Source organism: Somniosus microcephalus, chromosome 6 (genome assembly GCF_052327205.1).
Source record: "Somniosus microcephalus isolate GS21.2 chromosome 6, FLI_Smic_1.0, whole genome shotgun sequence".
NCBI lineage: Eukaryota > Metazoa > Chordata > Chondrichthyes > Squaliformes > Somniosidae > Somniosus > Somniosus microcephalus.
The window spans coordinates 8669138-8690936 of NC_140992.1; the positions used below are offsets into that span (position 1 = coordinate 8669138).

Consider the following 21799-nt stretch of genomic DNA (forward strand, 5'->3'; position numbering starts at 1 on the left):
ATCCTATTATTATTTTCTAAGTGCCCAGTTACCACGTCCTTAATAATAGATTCCAGCATTTTCCCTACTACTGATGTCAGGCTAACTGGTCTGTAGTTCCCCGTTTTCTCTCTCCCTCCTTTCTTAAATAGTGGGGTTACGTTTGCTACCTTCCAATCCATGGGAACCGTTCTGGAATCCATGGAATTTTGGAAAATGACAACCAATGCATCATCTATCTTTATAGCCACCTCTTTCAAAACCCTAGGATGTAGGCCATCAGGTCCAGGGGATGTATTGGCTTTCAGTCCCATTAATTTCTCCAGTACTATTTTTTTTACTAATACTAATTTCTTTCAGTTCCTCATTCTCGCTAGAGCCTTGGTTCTCCACTATTTCCAGGAAGTTTTTTGCATCTTCTTCCATGAAGACAGACACAAAGGGCTGGATTTTCATTGAGGAGGCGGGTAGGAGGTGGGATTACAACTTTTGGGGTTGTAGTCCCGCCTCCATCGAGTTGTAGCCAACCCACACGATTTAGACTTGATTGACCTTGTTGAGCCTGCCCAGCGGGCTCAGCAGGCCAATTAAGGGCCACCCGGCAACAGGCGACATCACAGATTGAAATTTCATCTGTCAAAAACCTTTTGACAGATGAATTATCAGCGTTTCACAGCTCTTTGAAGCTGTCAAACACTGACAATCTGTACTCCCAAGTTAATTCCTTCCTCTCAGGATGATTTAGAGATCTCCCCAGAACAGAAAGCAGAGGCTGCAGATTTTGACAGCTGGCGGCCATTCTGCTTTCTGTGCCAGTGAGATGAGGGACTCCCGAGACCTGAAGGAAGGAAGGAAGGCTCTAAAGGTAAGTAAAAGTTAGTAGAACTTCTTTAAACACTTTACACAGACCAAACATACTTACCCCTGCACTCATGCACCCAGCACTCACCTGAACACCGGACATCTCGACTCCTCCAAGCCCTTCATCCCGACGGCCCGCCTCGCTAACTTGGTGTGGTTTGGAGCTGTCAGGAATCCCACATTTCAACGATGAAAATAGGGATTAGGCTAAAAACTGCCTGTTAACTACCTGTTAACAGGCAGTTAATTGGCACTAATCCCCTTCCCACCTCGGGGAGGCAGGTCCCAGTGCAGGGCGGGTACCCGCCTCCTTTGAGGCTGGCATGGAGGTGGGTTGGGGGCGGGACCCCTGATTTCGGGATTTTAAACCCCCACACGCCTCCAATCTCGACTCCACGGCCCAATGAAAATCCAGCCCAAAGTATTTGTTTAATTTCTCTGCCATTTCCTTATTCCCCATTATAATTTCTCCTGTCTCAGCCTGTAAGGGACCCACATTTACTTTCACGAGTCTTTTCCTTTTTACATACCTATAGAAGCTTTTACAGTCTGTTTTTATGTCTCTCGCTAGTTTACTCTCATATTCTATTTTCCCTTTCTTGATCTATTTCTCAGTCCTCTGCTGAATTGTAAAATCCTCCCAATCCTCAGGCTTACTACTCTTTTTGGCAACTTTATAAGCCTCTTCCTTTAATCTAATGGTGTGGAGATGCCGGAGTTGGACTGGGGTGGACAAATGTAAAAAGTCACACAACACCAGGTTATAGTCCAACAGCTTTATTTGAAATCACAAGCTTTCGGAGCGCTGCTCCTTCTTCAGGTGAAGTGGAGGTGTGATTAATGGCAGTTGGAAAGGTTACCTGTAAACATCTGACATGATTCTCTGACTATATAAGCTGTGTCTTTATGCATTTCTCCACTTCACCTGAAGGAGCAACGCTCCGAAAGCTTGTGATTTCAAATAAAGCTGTTGGACTATAACCTGGTGTTGTGTGACTTTTTACATTTAATCTAATACTATCTTTAACTTGTCTTGTCTTGTCTTATTTGTTGTAAATTATGTATTAATTCTTTAAATGCTAGCCATTGCTTCTCTACCGTCATACCTTTTAATGTAATTTCCCAATCTACCTTAGCCAACTCGCCCCTCATACCTACATAGTTTGCTTTCTTTAGATTTAAGACCCTAGTTTCGGATTTTCTAAATCACTTTCAACCTCAATATAAAATTCTATCATATTATGGTCGCTCTTCCCTAAAGGCCCCTTTACTACAAGGTTATTAATTAACCCTTTCTCGTTGCACAATACTAGATCTAAAATAGCCTGTTCCCTAATTGGTTCCTCAACATACTGATCTAGAAAACTATCTGGTATACATTCCATGAATTCGCCCTCCACACTATTACTGCAAATTTGGTTTGCCCAATCTATATGTAGATTAAAGTCCCCCATGATTACTGTAATATGAATGCAAGTCTTTCTTTCTACTTTAATGAGCTCAGTATACATAGAAGATAGGAGCAGGAGTAGGCCATTCGAGCCTGCTCCGCCATTCAATGAGATCATGGCTGATCATCCAAATTCAGTACCCTGTCCCTGCCTTCTCCCCATATCCCTTGATCCCTTTAGCCTCAAGAAATATATCCAACTCTTTCTTGAATATATTTAATGAACTGGCCTCCACCACCCTCTGTGGCAGAGAATTCCACAGGTTCACCACTCTCTGGGTGAAGAAATTCCTCCTCATTTCAGTCCTAAATGGCTTACCCCTTATCCTTAGACTATGACCCCTGGTTCTGGACTCCCTGACCATCAGAAACATCCTTTCTGCATCTAGTCTGTCCAGACCTGACAGAATTTTATAGGTTTCGATGAGATCCCCTCGCAATCTTCTAAACTCCAGTGAGTATAAGCCCAATCGACACAATCTCTCCTCGTACATCATTCCTGCCATCCCAGGTATCAGCCTGGTGAATCTTCGCTGCACTCCCTCCATGGCAAGAACATCCTTCCTCAGGTAAGGTGACCAAAACTGCACACAATACTCAAGGTGCGGTCTTGCTACGAAGGCCAACATACCATTTGCCTTCTTAACCGCCTGCTGCACCTGCATGCTTACCTTCAGCGACTGGTGCACAATAACACCCAGGTCTCTTTGCACTTCCCCTTCTCCCAATCTATTGCCATTCAAATAATAATCTGCCTTCCTGTTTTTGCCACCAAAGTGGATAACCTCACATTTATCCACATTATAGTGCATTTGCCATGTTTCTGCCCAATCACCCAACCTGTCCAAATCGTACTGGAGTTTCACGACATCCTCCTCACAGCTTACCCTCCCACCCAGCTTTGTGTCGTCTGCAAATTTGGAGATATTACATCCAATTCCCTCGTCCAGATCATTAATATATATCGTGAACAGCTGGGGTCCTAGGACCGATCCTTGCGGTACCCCACTAGTCACTGCCTGCCACTCGGAAAACGACCCGTTTATTCCAACTCTTTGCTTTCTGTCCGCCAACCAGTTCTCTATCCAAGTCAATACCTTGCCCCCAATCCCATGTGCCTTAATTTTGCACGCTAATCTCTTATGCGGGACCTTATCGAAAGCCTTCTGAAAGTCCAAATACACCACATCCACTGGTTCTCCCTTATCTATTTTACCAGTTACATCCTCAAAAAATTCCAGTAGATTAGTCAAGCACAATTTACCTTATGTAAATACAAGCTTTCCAGCCACTGCAGTGAAGATAGTGACCGCCCCAAACCTTTTCTCCTGTGAAATTATTAGGATGCATTATCTTCACTGACCTGCGGAGAACAGATGCTTATGTGACAGTCGATAAGATCATGTCGGATTTCAATCTCGTCATTGCGGCTGTGGAACAAGCTCTGGAGAAAACAGACACGAGTGGTATTTAGGCAAAACTTATCAGTACATTTCAATCAGAGAGGCCTGCACAGTCTGTTTTTTAGCACTGCTGTCTCATTAGTGGATAAAGCAGAACACCAAGAGCTGTTATCATCAGCAACTAAAGGTGAATAAAGATTGATGAGAACTTGGATTTAAACTTTATTGGTTCTCCCCCATCCACTAAGGCTCCATGTGACCCATGAAGAGAAAACCTTGAACACTCAGCAAAAAAACCCCACAACAGTCAGAAGCCAAAGGACAGTAACTTTGAGATTAGGATTTTAGTGAAGTGCGACGGTGGGCATGCAGTACAATTATTAGGTTCAATGTTATGGATTTGCGCTCTCAGTAAAGAACTTCGCTCGCCAAGAACACATACCAGGATTTCGGGGATGCAAGCTAATACATCCTGTAGGAATTTCTTTCCATCACAACTTAATGCTTTTAAAATCCTGTTGGGATAACTGATTTCCGTGCCCAAATTCTGGATATCCACGCCCAGTGCGTGAATTCACAAAATTCACCCCATAGCTTCTGTCCTTCCAAACATAAACTGTGTCTGGAGAGACGACTTTGATCAACATAACTCTGGGGTGCAGTACTGGTCCGTCGCCATACAACACTGGGGCACTGGTCTGTCACCGTACAACACTGGGGCACAGGTCTGTCACCGTACAACGCTGGGGCACTGGTCCGTCACTGTACAACACTGGGGCACAGGTCTGTCACCGTACAACGCTGGGGCACTGGTCCGTCGCCATACAACACTGGGGCACTGGTCTGTCACCGTACAACACTGGGGCACTGGTCCGTCACTGTACAACGCTGGGGCACAGGTCCGTCGCCGTACAACACTGGGGCACAGGTCCGTCGCCGTACAACACTGGGGCACTGGCCTGTCACTGTACAACACTGGGGCACTGGTCCGTCACCGTACAACACTGGGGCACTGGTCCGTCACTGTACAACGCTGGGGCACAGGTCCGTCGCCGTACAACACTGGGGCACAGGTCCGTCGCCGTACAACACTGGGGCACTGGCCTGTCACTGTACAACACTGGGGCACTGGTCTGTCACCGTACAACACTGGGGCACTGGCCTGTCACCGTACAACACTGGGGCACAGGTCTGTCACTGTACAACACTGGGGCACAGGTCTGTCACTGTACAACACTGGGGCACTGGCCTGTCACTGTACAACACTGGGGCACTGGTCCGTCACTGTACAACACTGGGGCACAGGTCCGTCACTGTACAACACTGGGGCACAGGTCCGTCACTGTACAACACTGGGGCACAGGTCCGTCACTGTACAACACTGGGGCACAGGTCCGTCACTGTACAACACTGGGGCACAGGTCCGTCGCCGTACAACACTGGGGCACAGGTCCGTCGCCGTACAACACTGGGGCACTGGTCTGTCACCGTACAACACTGGGGCACAGGTCTGTCAAGGATCAGAAAGACCTCTGCAGTCCATTCAGCAGGTCCCACCGTCTAGGACATACGGTCACCACCACTTACACCATCCGCACTGTTTATACAGTCGGGAGGTGGAGACATGGGGCAGCTTTTTGAGTTATTTCATAGCACTGGTTTAACACCCATACCCCCTCCAAAACCGTGTATCCTGGGCAAATCGCACCTGTGACATGTGGTGGGGACCATGGGGTTTATGAGGAAGCATTTCAGCGAGAGGGGATTAATCTCAGGTTTATCCCAGTACAGGGGAACGCACCATGGGGAATCGGAATTTTTTCTGCCTGCGGGCTTTTTGATAGTGCAGCACGCGGCTGGTTTTGCTGTCCATGGCCACGATGACATCATCCTCCTGACACCTCGTCCTGTGACCCGGTGACGACTCTTTGAAAATCATCGTCATGACGGACACGTTCTTCTCCAGCTTGCGCCGTGCCCTGCAAAATACGAGACACAAGTGGTCACAAAGCGAAGAGCAGCAGGTGATCAAGAACTGCAAGAATGGTCGGGCATTCCAGTGGATTCCTCGCCCACAGGTTGGGATATCAGGCTTGACAAGGGCGCTACAAATCTGGGTCTGCCTTAGCTATTCTCTCAGGTACATCAATGGTAATCACTGCCGTAAGCGGCGAGCGTCTTGCGTTTAGGAGTGCGCCCATATTACCCAATATCTAACCGTGGTGGAAGCAATGGAGAGGGTTGATAAAGGTAGTGCAGTAGATGTCATTTATATGGACTTTCACAAGGCATTTGATAAAGTACCACATAACAGGCGTATTCGGGAAATAGAAACACGTGGGGTTAAAGGAACACCGGTTATTTAAGTACGTAATTGGCTAAGGGATAGGAGACAGAGTGTCGTGGTGAAATGATATTTTCCTGATTGGAGGGAAGTATCCAATGGGGTTCTCCAGGAGTCACTATTAGGACCATTGCTTTTCTTGTAATATATAAATGGCCTGGACTTAGGTACAGGGAGTGCAATTGTGAAGTTTGCCATTGATACAAAACTTGGCAAATAGTAAATAGTGAGCATGATTGTAGCAGACTTCAGGAGGAGGTAGACAGACTGGTGAAATGGGCAGACACATGGCAGATGCAATTTAATGTGGATAAGTGTGAAGTGATGCACTTTGGGAGAAACTACATGGAGAGGCAGTATAATCTAAATTGTATTATTTTGAAGGGGGTGCAAGAGCAGAGGAACCTGGGGGGCATATTCACAAATCTTTAAAGGTGACAGCTAGTTTACATAGGATATACAGCACAGAAACAGGCCATTCGGCCCAACCAGTCTATGCCGGTGTTTATGCTCCACTCGAGCCTCCTTCCATCTTTGCTCATCTAAATCTATCAGCATAACCCTCTATTCCCTTCTCCCTCATGTGCTTATCTAGTCTCCCCTTAAATGTATCTAAACTATTCGCTTCAACCACTCCCTGTGGTAGCGAGTTCCACATTCTCACCACTCGCTGGGTAAAGAAGTTTCTTCTGAATTCCCTATTTGATTTTTTGGTGACTATCTTATATTGATGGCCTCTAGTTTTGCTTGTCCCAAGTGGAAACACTCTCTTTTATCTACTCTATCAAAACCTTTCATGATTTTAAAGACCTCGATTAGGTCATCCCTCATCCTTTTCAAGAGAAAAGAGACCCAGCCGGTTCACCCTTTCCTGACGGGTGTACCCTCATATTTCTGATATCATCCTTGTAAATCTTCTCTGCACCCTCTCCAGTGCCTCTATATCCTTTTTATAATATGGCGACCAGAACTGTACGCAGTACTCCAAGTGTGGTCTAACCAAGGTTCGATACAGGTTTAGCATAACTTCCTTACTTTTCAATTCTATCCCTCTAGAAATAAACCCTAGTGCTTGGTTTGCTTTTTTTATGGCCTTGCTAACCTGTGTCGCTACTTTTAGTGATTTGTACTCCTAGATCCCTTTGTTCCTCTACCCCATTTAGATTCTTATTTTCCAAGTAATATGTGACCTCCCTATTTTTCTTACCAAAATGTAATACCTCACATTTATTTGTGTTGAATTTCATTTGCCAATTATATGCCCATTCTGCAAGTTTATTAATGCTGTCTTGTAATTTGTTGCAGTCCTCCTCCGTATTGGCTATCCCCCCCAATTTGGCATCGTCCGCAAATTTAGAAATTGTGTTTTTGATTCCAAGGTCTAAATCGTTAATATAAATTGTGAACAACAGCGGTCCTAGCACTGATCCTTGTGGAACACCACTGCCCACCTCCTGCCACTCTGAATAGCTACCCTTTACCCCTACTCTCTGCCTTGAAGCCAACTAGCTATCCATTCTGCTACTTGTCCCCTGACTCCGCATTCCCTGACCTTATTCATTAGTCTATTATGTGGTACCTTATCGAAGGCCTTTTGAAAATCTAGATAAATTACATCTACTGCATTACCCTTGTCTACTCTCTCTGTTACCTCTTCAAAAGATTCAATAAGGTTGGTCAAGCAAGACTTTACCTTTTGAAATCCATGCTGACTACTTATTATATTTTTTGTTTCTAGGTGTTCTTCTATTTTTTTCCTTTAGTAGGGATTCCATTATTTTTCCCACCACCGATGTTAAGCTGACTGGCCTATAGTTCCCTGGGCATGTTCTATCTCACTTCTTAAATATAGGAATTTCATTAGCTATCCGCCAGTCCTCTGGAACTACACTTTTTCTAACGAATTACTAAATATGCGTAGTAATGCCTCTGCATTCATAAGGCGGACAAGAAAGCATATGGGCTACTTGTTTTTGTAAATAGGGGCACCGAATACAAAAACAAGGAAGTCATGCTAAACCTTTACAAATCACTGGTGAGCCCCAGCTGGAGTATTGTATATAATTCTAGGCACCGCACTTTAGGAAGGATGTCAAGGCCTTGGGAGTGGGTACAGAGGAGGTCCAGCAGGATGATATCAGGGATAAGGGACTTTAGTTATGTGGCGAGCTTGGAGAAGCTAGGGTTGCGCTCCTTAGAGCAGAGGTGGTTAAGGGGAGACCAAATAGAGGTAGTCAAAATCATGAGGGGTTTTGATAGGGCAAGTAGGGAGAAACTATTTCCTCTGGCACGTGGGTCCCTAACAAGAGATCATACATTTAAAATAATTGGCAAAAAAACGAGGAGAGAAATGAGGAGATTTTTTCTTCCTCACACAGAGGGTTAAGATCTGGAACGCACTATCTGAAGATCTGGAACGCACGATCTGAAGATCTGGAACGCACTCTCTGAAGATCTGGAACGCACGATCTGAAAGGGTGGAGGAAGCAGGTTCCATCCGAAGTTTCAAAAGGCAATTGGACATGTATTTGAAGAGGATTAATTTGCGGGGTTATGGGGAAAGCACTGAGGTGTGGGACTAAATTGGACAGTTCTTTCAAAAAGCCGTCCCATGCATGACCGGACGAATGGCCTCCTTCTGTGCGGATTATGATTCTATATAACGTAACCCAGGGCTGTGACAATAGAACGTCCTTGTAATCCGTGAACCGGATATTCACCTCTTTCAGACACGCCCCCACGTGTGCCTCTCCAATCTTTCAGTGGGTTGTCTTACTTGACTTCAACAAAGTTCCAACTACGCTCCTAAACTTTGGAGTCTGGCAAAATCCTGCCCTAGCAGCTTTCTATTTAAAAACCTGACCAGGGGGTGTGCTTTTGTCCCGACTGTTATTTCCCTGTGCGCACAACTAGCGGGGAGGGCCTATGTCAGACAACCCGACCTAGGACCAGAGACTTCCCAACACGATGGGCGTGAGGTGTTCATCTATTACCGAGACACGCTATCTAATTACATATTGCTTGAAATCTTTTCGGGAAATAATTTCAATGCCTGGCTCATTCACTTTTACACCAATTTTCATCTCTCTTTTTTTCTAAATAAAACACATATACATCGTTTTAAAACTCCAACATTTAAATGTAACTCTTGAAATCCTCGCTGAGGAAAAAAATAATCAAAGATCCTGAAATGTAAAGGGGCTGTGACGATTTGCCAACACTGGTGTTACAGACTCACAAGAGGCTGTGGCAAGGTCCTCTGCAACAGGCGTTACAACTAAGAAACGTTGGTACTGGAAACTATCTTTTGTGTCTGTGTAACTCTCTAATTTCTGATCTCTCCTCAAAGATGGGAGCCAATCCACAGAAAATTCCCCTCAGCAATCAGCTTCAAACTGACCTCGGGACTCGTCCACTTAAACCGGTCCCTCTAGGGGAATACCCAAGCTGTTGCCTTAAAAGGGGCAGGCCAAGTTAAACACAGCCTCATCTCAGCAACAAGACAGCTCAACCATGCTCCAGACCCCAGCCACGCTGTGGAGCACCAGCCCACCGAGGAGGCACTTCACTGAAGCAGGCATGAAGCACATGCAACCTGATATAGCCCGTTCTCAATGGAAGTTTTAAAAAAGCATTCCACTCACTCTTATTCCTTTTTTAAAAACAATATTTAATGGGCTGTTTTTTGCATCCTTGTGTCCTGACGATGCTGATTCACACTTGGTACGTGTGAATCACGTATGCACGGGGTATGCAGGCTCAGGATCAACGTTCCCTCTAAGCGGTGTGCATGCGTGGCCACGCAGTAATCTGCAAGATACCGCACAGGCTGCTCAAAAGCTTTTCCAATGTGATAATGACCAGATAATCTGTTTTAGTAATGTTGATCGAGGGATAAATATTGGCCCAGGACACCGGGGAAAACGCCCCTGCTCTTTATCGAAATAGTGCCATGGGAATCGTCAACGTCCACTTGAGGGGGCAGAGGGGCCTCAGTTTAACATCTCATCCGAAAGACAGCAGTGCAGCACTCCCTCAGACTTGGCACTGGGCTGTCAGCCTGGGTTATGTGCTGGAGTAGGACTTGAACTGTCAACCTTTAAGAGGCAAGAGTGGGCACGGCTGACAGCTTTTAACACTTCCAGGCTCCTCCAATTGCTCGATAGCAAAATACTGCGGATGCTGGAAATCCGAAATAACAACAGAAAATGCTGGAAAAACTCAGCAGGCCAGGCAACATCCGTGGAGAGAGAAATAGTCAACGTTTCAGGTCGAAACCCTTCGTCAGGACTGAAAAAGCACAGGAAATGAAACAGATTAAAAGGCCAGTTGGGGGGCTGGGAGAGAACAAAAGAGAAGTGAAGAGACATTAAGAGGTATTCAAAACCAGACGAGATGGTGATAGGACTAGTGGAGACAAAAGACGGCTCTAGATTAGGTGTGAAATGCGCAGGCAGAATGAGAGACAGCTGCCATGTGGGAGAGAGAAAAAGGGGGGGGGGGGAAGGGCCAAAACAAAGGTGTGGATAAAAAATATGTAAAAATGTAATAGGGGCCGAGGTTATGATCTGAAATTGTTGAACTCGATATCGAGTCCGGAAGGCTGTAAAGTGCCTAATCGGAAGAGGAGGTGCTGTTCCTCGAGCTTACGCTGGGTTTCCGTGGAACAATGCAAGAGCCCGAGGACGGTGAGGCCTGAGTGGGAATGGGGCGGTGATTTAAAATGACAGGTGACCGGAAGCTCGGGGTCCCCCTTACGGACTGAACGGAGGTGTTCCGCAAAGCGGTCACCCAATCTGCGTTTGGTCTCCCCAATGTAGAGGAGACCACATCCTCCAATTGCTCAGTTGTTAAAGGCAGCGAGGGCCATGCAAAGCACAAGACAACAGGCTGAATCCCCTGGCCTTTGCCGAGTCAACAGAGCTCAACCCGGTGACAGCAGGAACGCTACAACTGATGTTAGCACCCATGGTGGAGGCAGAGGCAGAGACAGAGACAGAGGTGGGGGAAAGTCAGCCATTGTTCCTGCTCACGATTGCTGTCCATTGAATGCTTCTGGAAAGTTCACGTGCAAATATAGCTCTTTCAAAGTCAGCACAGGCTCGATGGGCTGAATGGCCACCTGTACTGTACCATTCTATTCTATGAAAAATCAGGTGAGGACAGAATTGGGCTTGGCTGGAGGCTGCCTAGAATCGAAAATCCTGCCTGCACTCACGTTCTAGGTTAACACTTTGAAACAATGTGCATTCACTTACTTCCTTTACCCCAACACTGGCGGCCGTGCCTTCAGCTGCCTGGGCCCCAAGCTCTGGAATTCCCTCCCTAATCCTCTCTGCCTCTCTCTCCTCCCTTAAGGTGCTCCATAAAACCTGCCTCTTTGCCCAAGCTTTTGGTCACCTGTCTAGTGTCTCCTTATGCGGCTTGGTGTCGAATTTTGTCTGAGAACACTCCCATGAAGCGCCTTGCGACGTTTTACTACGTTAAAGGCGGTTATATAACTGCAAGTTGTTGTGGGCGCCTGATACCCATGAAATACTCACTGACTTCTGGAAAGGAGGGCAGAATAAATGTGTCAACAATAAAATGGATTGTACACCGGGTGGGAGGGTTCTGTACATCAAACAGCACTGTAGGGTGCAGGAATCATCTGAAAAATAACACCCCCTGAAGAGGTTTATCCAGTGATCAGTCAATGACTAATATAACTGGGTGGGTAGAGACCAACATTACCAACAAACAAGGCCCACACTCACTTGTGCTCCTCCAATGCTTTCAACACATTAATATTGGACACAATATCTCCGTAAATTAGTATGAAGTCCGAGCGGAGCAGTGACTTTGCATCCACGTCCCTCAAGACATCCCCCAACGATCGGTAGGACTCGGAGCTCATGATGTGGATGGTGTTTGAAGAGGTGGGATGACTCCACTTCGATTTCCTGAGGAAGAATACACAACAGACCATGAACATGTGGAATTTATAAACAGGGGTTAGTTCTTTAGGAATAGCTCCAGGGGTTCAGTTGATATAAAACCTTCCATCTGCAGGCACTCCCTATCAACTTTTTCCCCCCCACTATAAATTACCAAATCCACAATTATAACTTTCTATATAAACCTGTCACACTTTAGTTACACCCTCCCATCCTAGGGTGTTGCCTCCTCTACTACAAAGAAGGACAAGGCCGGCATTTATTGCCCATCCCTAATTGCCCTTGAGAAGGTGGTGGTGAGCCGCCTTTTTGAACCGCTGCAGTCCGTGTGGTGAAGGTGCTCCCACAGCGCTGTTAGGGAGGGAGTTCCAGGATTTTGACCCAGTGACGATGAAGGAACGGCGATATATTTCCAAGTCAGGATAGTGTGTGACTTGGAGGGGAACATTGGAGGTGGTGGTGTTCACATGCGCCTGCTGCCCTTGCCCCTTCTTTGTGATAGAGGTTGTGGTTTTGGGAGGTGCTGTGAAAGCAGCCTTGGTGAGTTGCTGCAGTGCATCATGTCGATGCTACGCACTGCAGCTACGGTGCACTGATGGCGGCGGGCGTGAAGGTTTAAGGTGCTGGAGGATGGGTTGCCAATCAAGCGGGTTGCTTTTTCCTGGATAGTGTCGAGCTTCGTGAGCGCTGTTGGAGCTGGACTCATCCAGGCAAATTAAAAATTATCTATGTAATAAAAAGCTAACATTCATATTCACTTCCTGTCTATAAAATCTTACTTATTATTGCAAACATTTCCTTTTTATAGATTTCCATCACGCTCCTGACTTGTGCCTTGTAGATGGTGGAAAGGCTTTGGGGAGTAAGGAGTTGAGTCACTTGCCGCAGAATACCCAGCCTCTGACCTGCTCTTGTAGCCACAATATTTGTGTGACTGGTCCAGTTAAGTTTCTGGTCCGAGTGAAAGAGAGAGCAGAAAATAAGAATAAATTTCTCAACCTAAATCAAGTTAATACTAAAACAAGTTAATGTTTAGAATTCTCTACCCCAGAGGGCTATGGATGCTGAGTCTTTGAGTATATTCAAGACTGAGCAATAGATTTTTGGACTCTAGGGGAATCAAGGGGTATGGAGATTAAGCAGGAAAGTGGAGTTGAGGTCGAAGATCAGCCACAATCTTACTGAATGGCGGAGCAGGCTCGAGGGAAACATGGCCTACTCCTGCTCCTATTTCTTACGTTCTAATGCAGCTCATAACGCAACATTGGTGTCAACACCAATGTGGTTTTAACTCAGTTCTAGAAAGTATAGCACAATCAATCTGTTTGTCACACTGGTGCCCCTCATCCATCCCGACCATCGGGAGCTCAGGCAGCTTCAGGTTCACATCAGCTGCACTGCCCTTGGATTTCGGCACCGTTGTGATGGCGGGTGAGAGAAATTTCACACACTATCCTCTTAAAACACTTGCAGGACAATTGTGGATTTCCACACAAAGTGTCTGGAGAAATCATGCGGAGCTGTATAACAGTAGGGTGGGTACAGGTTAGTCTCTGGGGATGGGAGCAATTTGAGGTGATGAATGAACACGATCACACAAGAGGAACATTGCACATTATTAAAGCATATTGGCTTGTGTGACTTTTCCCTACAGCGGGTTGGTATTAATAGACTGAGTGAGACTGGTGTCAACAATAAGAGCCAACAAGTTGTGTCATTGTTGATACCACCAGGCTCATTTAGTGCGTAAATGAGAGGGAGATGAGGACAATTCTTCTTACGCAGCGAGTTGTTGTGATCTGAAACGCACTGCCTGAAAGGGCGGTGGAAGCAGATTCAATAGTAACTTGCAAAAGGGAATTGGAAAAATACTTGAAAAGGAAAATTTTGCAGGTTATGGGGAAAGAACGAAGGAGGGGGACTGATTGGAGAGCTCTCTCAAAGAGCCGGCACCGGCACAATGGCGTCTACTGGAATTTTTTGAGGATGTAACTGGTGGAATAGATAAGGGAGAACCAGTGGATGTGGTGTATTTGGACTTCCAGAAGGCTTTCGATAAGGTCCCGCATAAGAGACTAGCATGTAAAGTTAAAGCACATGGGATTGGGGTAAGGTACTGACTTGGATAGAAAACTGGTTGGCAGACAGAAAGCAAAGAGTTGGAATAAACGGGTCTTTCTCTGAGTGGCAGGCAGTGACTAGTGGGGTACCGCAGGGATCGGTCCTTGGACCCCAGCTATTCACAATATATATTAATGATGATCTAGACGAGGGAACTAGATGTACAATCTCCAAGTTTGCAGACGACACAAAGCTGGGTGGGCGCGTGTGCTGTGAGGAGGATGCAAAGAAACTCCAGTATGATTTGGACAGGTTGGGTGATTGGGCAGATGCATGGCAGATGTAGTAAAATGTGGATAAATGCGAGATTATCCACTTTGGTGGCAAAAACAGGAAGGCAGATTATCTGAACGGCAATAGATTGGGAAAAGGGGAAGTGCAACGAGACCCGAGTGTCCTTGTGCACCAGTCGCTGAAGGTAAGCATGCAGGTGCAGCAGGTGGTTAAGAAGGCAAATGGTATGTTGACCTTCATAGCGAGAGGTTTCGAGTACAGGAGCAAGGATGTCTTGCTGCAGTTGTACAGGGCCTTGGTGAGACCACATCTTGAGTATTGTGTGCAGTTTTGGTCGCCTTATCTGAGGAAGGATGTTCTTGCCATGGAGGGAGTGCAGCGAAGATTCACCAGACTGATACCTGGGATGGCAGGAATGACGTATGGAGAGAGATTGGGTCGATTGGGCTTATATTCGCTAGAGTTTAGAAGAATGAGAGGGGATCTCATTGAAACTTATAAAATTCTAACAGGACTACAGACTAGATGCAGGAAGGCTGTTCCCGATGGCAGGGGAGTCCAGAACCAGGGGGTCACAGTCTAAGGATAAGGGGTAAGCCATTTAGGACAGAGATGAGGAGGAATTTCTTCACCCAGGGAGTGGTGAACCTGTGCAATTCTCTACCACAGAAGACAGTTGAGGCCAATTCATTAAATATATTCAAGAAGGAGTTAGATATATTTCTTAAGGCTAAAGGGATCAAGGGATATGGGGAGAAGGCAGGGGCAGGGTACTGAATTTGGATGATCAGCCATGATCGCATTAAATGGTGGAGCAGGCTCGAGGGGCCGAATGGCCTACTCCTGCTCCTATCTTCTATGTTTCTGTGCTGTAATATTCTATGTTATCTGATAATTTCAGGTGTTCAATTTCCAAGCATGCCATAGTCATTATGTAAGCCCCCAATAACAATTTTTTGAACTCAGTATTACTGAATGTGCTCCTTGATCTTCTGGGCCATCCAACAGCAGAAGACGTAGGTCTCTTGGACACCAGTCGCTGTGAGAAACTCCAGGCTGTAGTCGATCATCGCCACATTAGCAAGAGGGAGCAGGGCCTGCGGAAGGACAAAGAGAACAGTTTCACTGCATTACAGCCAACCCCTCCCACAGGCAAACCTATCAATCAATCAGCAGCACACCAGTTGTGCCCTGCACGTAATCCGGTCAAAATAAACAGGCCCACTTCCCGAGGAGTCAGTGAGGAACTGAGCCACACAGAGCACGAAACTTTCCAGGTGCAAGCCCTGGTCTGTGCCAAGTAGTGGTGGTGGAGCTACAATGGCACTGCCACCCCTCCCCATGTTAAAGCAGACACTCAGCTGGGGCTCCTTCTGGCTGTGCCTCTGACCCTTGTTGGACGTCGGGGTGCATGGGTTGTAGGGAGAGGACAAGATTGCGCTCTGCTGTGATTCTCTTCAGAGGCGAATGCCCTGCCGACGCTCACGAGCCTCACACACAAATGGCCACTCAGGCGAGGTACTGGAGGGAAACCAGTGACTCGACCCCAGCAAGAAGTTGGTGCCTTCAGGAAAGGAGGTTAGAAGAGAGTCAGAAATAAACATACAGGAAACTCTATTATCTGGCACCGACGGGACCGGCGTGGTGCCGCTTTATCAAAAAGTCCGGATTACAGAGAGGTATAGTTTAAAAGGTACGAGAGCTCCGTACACAGCAACAAATCCAGGCTTCCCTGTTGCTTAGCAACATGTGCAGGAACTCCGGCCACAGACCAAGCATCCCTGCTGCTTAGCAACAAGTGTCGGAGCCCCGATTGCTCAGCCACAGATCCAGGAACGGCCACTAATATGAAGTAAAACTTACCTGAACCTACTCCTGAATTTTGCCGGTTAACAGAGATTTCCGGTTATTTAGGTGCTGGTAAATCGAGAGTTTCCTGTAATTGGTTTGAGAATATAAAGGAACTCTGTACCACATGCAGTTTCAGGCTATTATCTCTGGCTCCCCTGTTTCAGAATACTTAAGTTAAGCGCAACTGGGGCTGGTGCTGCCTAAACCTCTCCGCCTCCTTTAAGAGGTTCCTTAAAATCGACCTCTTTCACTAAGTGTTTTGTCACCTGTCCTACTGTCTCCTTACGTGGCTCGGCGTCAACATTTGTCAGATTGCGCTCTGGTGAAGCACCTTGGGATGTTTTACCCGATTAAAGGCGTTATAGAAATGCAAGCTGTTGTCATGTGTCAGTGTATAAATGTGAGCTTGCGTAACGTCACAAACTTTTATTTACATAAGAAATAGGAGCAGGAGTCGGCCGTTTAGCCCCTCGAGCCTGCTCCGCCGTTCAATAAGATCATGGCTGATCTTCTGCCTCAACTCCACTTTCCCACCTGATCCCCATATCCCTTGATTCCATTAATATTCAAAATCCATCAATCTCTGTCTTGAATATACAGGAAACTTTCTGGTATCCGGCACCGACGGGACCGAGCTGGTGCTGTTAGATCAAAACTGCCGTAGAAACCAGCGCTAATGTTAAAACATATGGAGCTCAGAGCACCGTGTGAAGCAACAAACCTTGCTGCTTAGCAACAGCTTCAAAACAGTCGGCGCAGCTTGCAAGCGTCTAGCTGAAGCTGTTGCTTAGCTACAGAGACGCTTGTAGAGCCAGGACTGGAGAAAAGAAGCAACAAAAAGAAAAAAAATTATCTGAACCGACTCCTGAATTTTGCCGGTAGAGAGCACTTTCCGGACATTTAACCTCCGGAAAAACGAAAGTTTCCTGTACTCAATGACTGAGCCTCCACAACCCTCTGGGGTAGAGAATTCCAAAGATTCATCGCCCTCTGAGTGAAGAAGTTTCTCCTCATCTCAGTCCTAAATGGCCGACCCCTTATTCTGAGACTGTGACCCCTGATTCTAGACTCCCCAGCCAGGGGAAACATCCTCCCTGCATCTACCCTGTCAAGTCCTGTAAGAATTTTGTATGTTTCAATGAGATCACCTCTCATTCTTCTAAACTCTAGAAAATATAGGCCTAGTCTACTCAATCTCTCCTCATAGGACAATCGCCCAATCCCAGGAACCAGTCTGGTGAACCTTCGTTGCACTCCCTCTAAGGCAAGTATATCCTTCCTTAGGTAAGGAGACCAAAACTGTGCACAATACTCCAGGTGTGGTCTCACCAGGGCCTATATGATTGCAGTAAGATGTCTTTACTCTTATACTCAAATCCTCTTGTAATAAAGGCCAACATACCATTTGCTTTCCTAATTGCTTGCTGTACCTGCATGTTAACTTTCAGTGATTCGTGTACAAGGACACCCAGGTCCCTCTGAACACCAACATTTCCCAATTTCTCACCATTTAAAAAATATTCTGCTTTTCTATTTTTCCTACCAAAGTGGATAACTTCACATTTCTCCACATTACATTCCATTTGCCATGTTCTTGCCCACTCACTTAGCCTGTCTATATCCCCTTGAAGCCTCCTTGCATCCTCCTCACAACTTACATTCCCACCCAGCTTTGTATCAGCAGCAAACTTGGATGTGTTACATTTGGTCCCCTCATCCAAATCATTGATATAGATTGTGAATAGCTGAGGCCCAAGCACTGATCCTTGCGGTACCCCACTAGTTACAGCCTGCCAACCCGAAAATGAACCATTTACAGGAAACTCTTTGGTATCCCGCACCGACGGGACCGGGATGGTGCCGGTTGATTAAAAATTCCGGATGACGGAGAGGGTTATCTACCGAGGCTATTTTTAACAAACAAAAATTAAAAAAATCAAGAAATGTGCAGTATACAGTAATTGGCGGATCGAAAGAGACTCCCGGCAGCGCGGGAGAGTCAGACTCCTGTTATTGAGGTGTTCGGACTTCCGACAGCGCCAAGAAGCCAAGTAGTGGCAGTTTGGAGAACTACCCCCACTGACTAACTCGGCCACGGACTCGGCAACATTTCCGGTTATTGAGGTGTTGTTTTCGGAGTATGAATTTTGCCGGTTAATAGAGAATTCTGGATATTTAGGTGCCGTTTAAACAAGAGTTTCCTGTATTACTACTCTCTGTTTTCTGTCCGTTAACCAATTCTCATTCCATGCGAGTATATTACCCCCAATCCCATGAGCCCTAATTTTGTTTAATAACCTCTTGTGTGGCACCTTATCAAAAGACTTCTGAAAATCCAAATACACCACATCTCTCCCCTATCTATTCTGCTAGTTACAACCTCAAAAAACGCTTACAGATTTGTCAAACACGATTTTCCTTTCATAAATCCATGCCGACTCTGCCCAATCCTATTATTATTTTTTAAGTGCTCTGTTACCACGTCCTTCATAATAGATTCTAACATTTCCCTACTACTGATGTCAGGCTAATTGGTCTGTAGTTCCCCGTTTTCTCTCTCCCTCCTTTCTTAAATAGTAGGGTTACATTTGCTACCTTCCAATCTGCAGGAACCGTTCTAGAATCTATGGAATTTTGGAAAATGACAACCAATGCATCCACTATCTCTATAGCCACCTCTTTCAAAACAGTAGGATGCGGGCCATCAGGTACAGGAGATTTATCGGCTTTCAGTCCCATTAATTTCTCCAGTACTATTTTTTACTGATACTAATTTCTTTCAGTTCCTCATTCTCGCTAGAGCCTTGGTTCTCCACTATTTCGGGAAGTTTTTTGTGTCTTCTTCCGTGAAGACAGACAAAAGTATTTTTTAATTTCTCTGCCATTTCCTTATTCCCCATTATAATTTCTCCTGTCTCAGCCTGTAAGGGACCCACATTTACTTTCGCTAATCTTTTCCTTTTTACATACCTATAGAAGCTTTTACAGTCTGTTTTTATGTCTCTCGCTAGTTTACTCTCATATTCTATTTTCCCTTTCTTTATCAATTTCTTGGTCCTCCTTTGCTGAATTCTAAAATCCTCCCAATCCTCAGGCTTATTACTCTTTTTGGCAACATTATAAGCCTCTTCCTTTGATCTAATACTATCTTTAACTTCTCTTGTAAGCCACGGTTGGACCACTTTTCCTGTGAGGTTTATGTGATTTAAAGGAATGTATATTTGTTGTAAATTATGTATTAATTCTTTAAATGCTAGCCATTGCTTCTCTACCATCATACCTTTTAATGTAGTTTCCCAATCTACCTTAGCCAACTCACCCCTCACCAACTCGCCAATTTGCGCGTGGCTCAGGTAACAATCCAGAGATTATTACATTAGAGGTTCTGCTTTTTAATTTGGATCCTAGCTCCTCAAACTCCCTCAGCAGAACCTCATTCCTAGTTCTACCTATGTCATTGGTTCCTATGTGGACCACGACAACTGGCTCCTCCCCCTCCAAGTTCTTCTCCAGCCGCGAAATGTCTTTAACCCGGGCGAGGAGATGTCTTTAACCCTGGCACCGGGCAGGCAACACAACCTTCGGAACTCTCGGTCGCGGCTGCAGGGAACAGTATCTATCCACCTGACTATACTGTCCCCTACCACAACTACATTCCCTTTCACTCTCCCCACTTGAATGGTCTCCTGCACCATGGTGTCATGGTCAGCTTGCTCATCCATCCTGCAGGCTTTTCCCTCATCCACATAGGATGCCTGTTGGACAAGGGTATAGGCTGAGGCTCCTCCAGCACTGCACCTGGGGACCCCTTACATGCCTGAGTTGCAGTCACACCCTCCTGTCCCTGACCACTAACCAGACCTGTACCACTACCTAACCTAAGGGGTGTGACTGCCTCCTGGATCAAAGTGTCCAGGGAACTCTCCCCATCCCTGATGCACCGCAATGTCTGCACCTCAGACTCCAGCTCAAAAACTCTGAGCTGAAGTTCCTCAAGATGCAGGCACTTACTGCAAACGTGGTTGTCCGGGATCACAATGCTCTCCACAAACTCCCGCATGCTGCAGTTGCGTCACACCACCTGCACTGCCATCCCTTTATGACCTTGTTTACTTTTATTAAATTTGTAATTAGGTAACTTAATTTACAGTGTAGTTTCTTGACTAATTACTTGATCTAGATTAAGTGAAGGGTACTGAAATTAAATATATACCTGGACACAGCACTACAAGTAGTGTAGGTAAAAAGCAGCAATTCCTTCCCCCTCTTCTCCGAATTCCCACTCTTTCCAAATTCCCAACTAAAACACTCTGTTCAAGTCCACTCCGTTTAATCCCACTCTATGCAGACCCTTCATCCTCACCAACTTACTCCCCTTTTCTGAAGGCACTGAACCCTGAATTAATGGTGGGAAATATGGAGATGGCAAAAACACTGAATGAATATTTTGTATCAGTCTTTACAGTAGAGGACACTAAGAATATCCCAACACTGTACAAACAGGGGGCTATGGGGGGGAGGAGCTAAACACGATCAAAATCACTAAGGAAGTGGTACTCGGTAAAATAATGGGACTCAAGGTGGATAAATCACCTGGACCGGATGGCTTACATCCTAGGGTCTTGAGGGAAGTGGCGGTAGGGTTTGTGGATGCATTGGTAATAATTTTCCAAAACTCCCTGGACTCGGCAAAGGTCCCGGCAGACTGGAAAACTGCTAATGTAACACCCTTATTTAAAAAGGGCAGTAGACAGAAGGCTGGAAACTATAGACTGGTTAGCCTAACATCTGTGGTAGGTAAAATTTTGGAGTCCATTATTAAGGAGACAGTAACAGGACATTTGGATAATCATAATTTAATAGGACAAAGTCAGCATGGTTTTATGAAGGGGAAGTCATGTTTGACAAATTTGCTGGTGTTCTTTGAGGAAGTAACATATAGGGTGGATAAAGGGGAACCAGTGGACGTAGTGTATTTAGACTTCCAAAAGGCATCTGACAAGGTGCCACACAAAAGATTATTGCTTAAGATAAAAAATCACGGGATTGGGGGTAATATTCTGGCATGGATAGAGGATTGGCTATCTAACAGAAGGCAGAGAGTTGGGATAAATGGTTCATTCTCAGACTGGCAATCAGTAACTAGTGGTGTTCCGCAGGGGTCAGTGCTGGGTCCCCAACTCTTTACAATCTATATTAATGATTTGGAGGAGGGGACCAAGTGTAACATATCAAAGTTTGCAGATGATATTAAGATGGGAGGGAAAGTAGTGAGTGAGGAGGACATAAAAAACCTGCAAGGGGACATAGACAGGCTAAGTAAGTGGGCAGAGATTTGGCAGATGGAATACAATACTGGAAAGTGTGAGGTTATGCACTTTGGCAGGAAAAATCGCAGAGCAAGTTATTATCTTAATGGCAAGAAACTGGAAAGTACTGAAGTACAAAGGGATCTGGGGGTCCTGGTGCACGAAACTCAAAAGGGTAGTATGCAGGTGCAGCAAGTGATTAAGAAGGCCAATGGAATGTTGGCTTTTATTGCTAGGGGGATAGAATATAAAAATAGGGAGGTATTGCTTCAGTTGTACAAGGTATTGGAGAGACCGCACCTGGAATATTG

At 45.7% G+C, this 21799-nt stretch overlaps 1 protein-coding gene across 2 annotated transcripts in view; it reads right to left on the minus strand.

Annotated features, from left to right (window-relative positions):
• eif2b5 (eukaryotic translation initiation factor 2B, subunit 5 epsilon) overlaps positions 1-21799 on the minus strand; it is a 70787-nt gene that overhangs the window by 47290 nt on the left and 1698 nt on the right. Inside the window, exons 1-5 of one of the 2 annotated variants that reach the window (XM_085989691.1) lie at positions 15301-15366; positions 12753-12924; positions 11794-11979; positions 5495-5672; positions 3654-3734 (exon numbers count right to left, since the gene is read on the minus strand). In XM_085989691.1, the coding sequence (XP_085845817.1) occupies positions 3654-3734; positions 5495-5672; positions 11794-11933 (399 nt within the window). In that variant the 5' untranslated portion in view covers positions 11934-11979; positions 12753-12924; positions 15301-15366. Of the gene's footprint in view, positions 1-3653; positions 3735-5494; positions 5673-11793; positions 11980-12752; positions 12925-15300; positions 15426-21799 lie in introns of those variants that run through there. The other variant, XM_085989690.1, reaches the window with a different exon arrangement.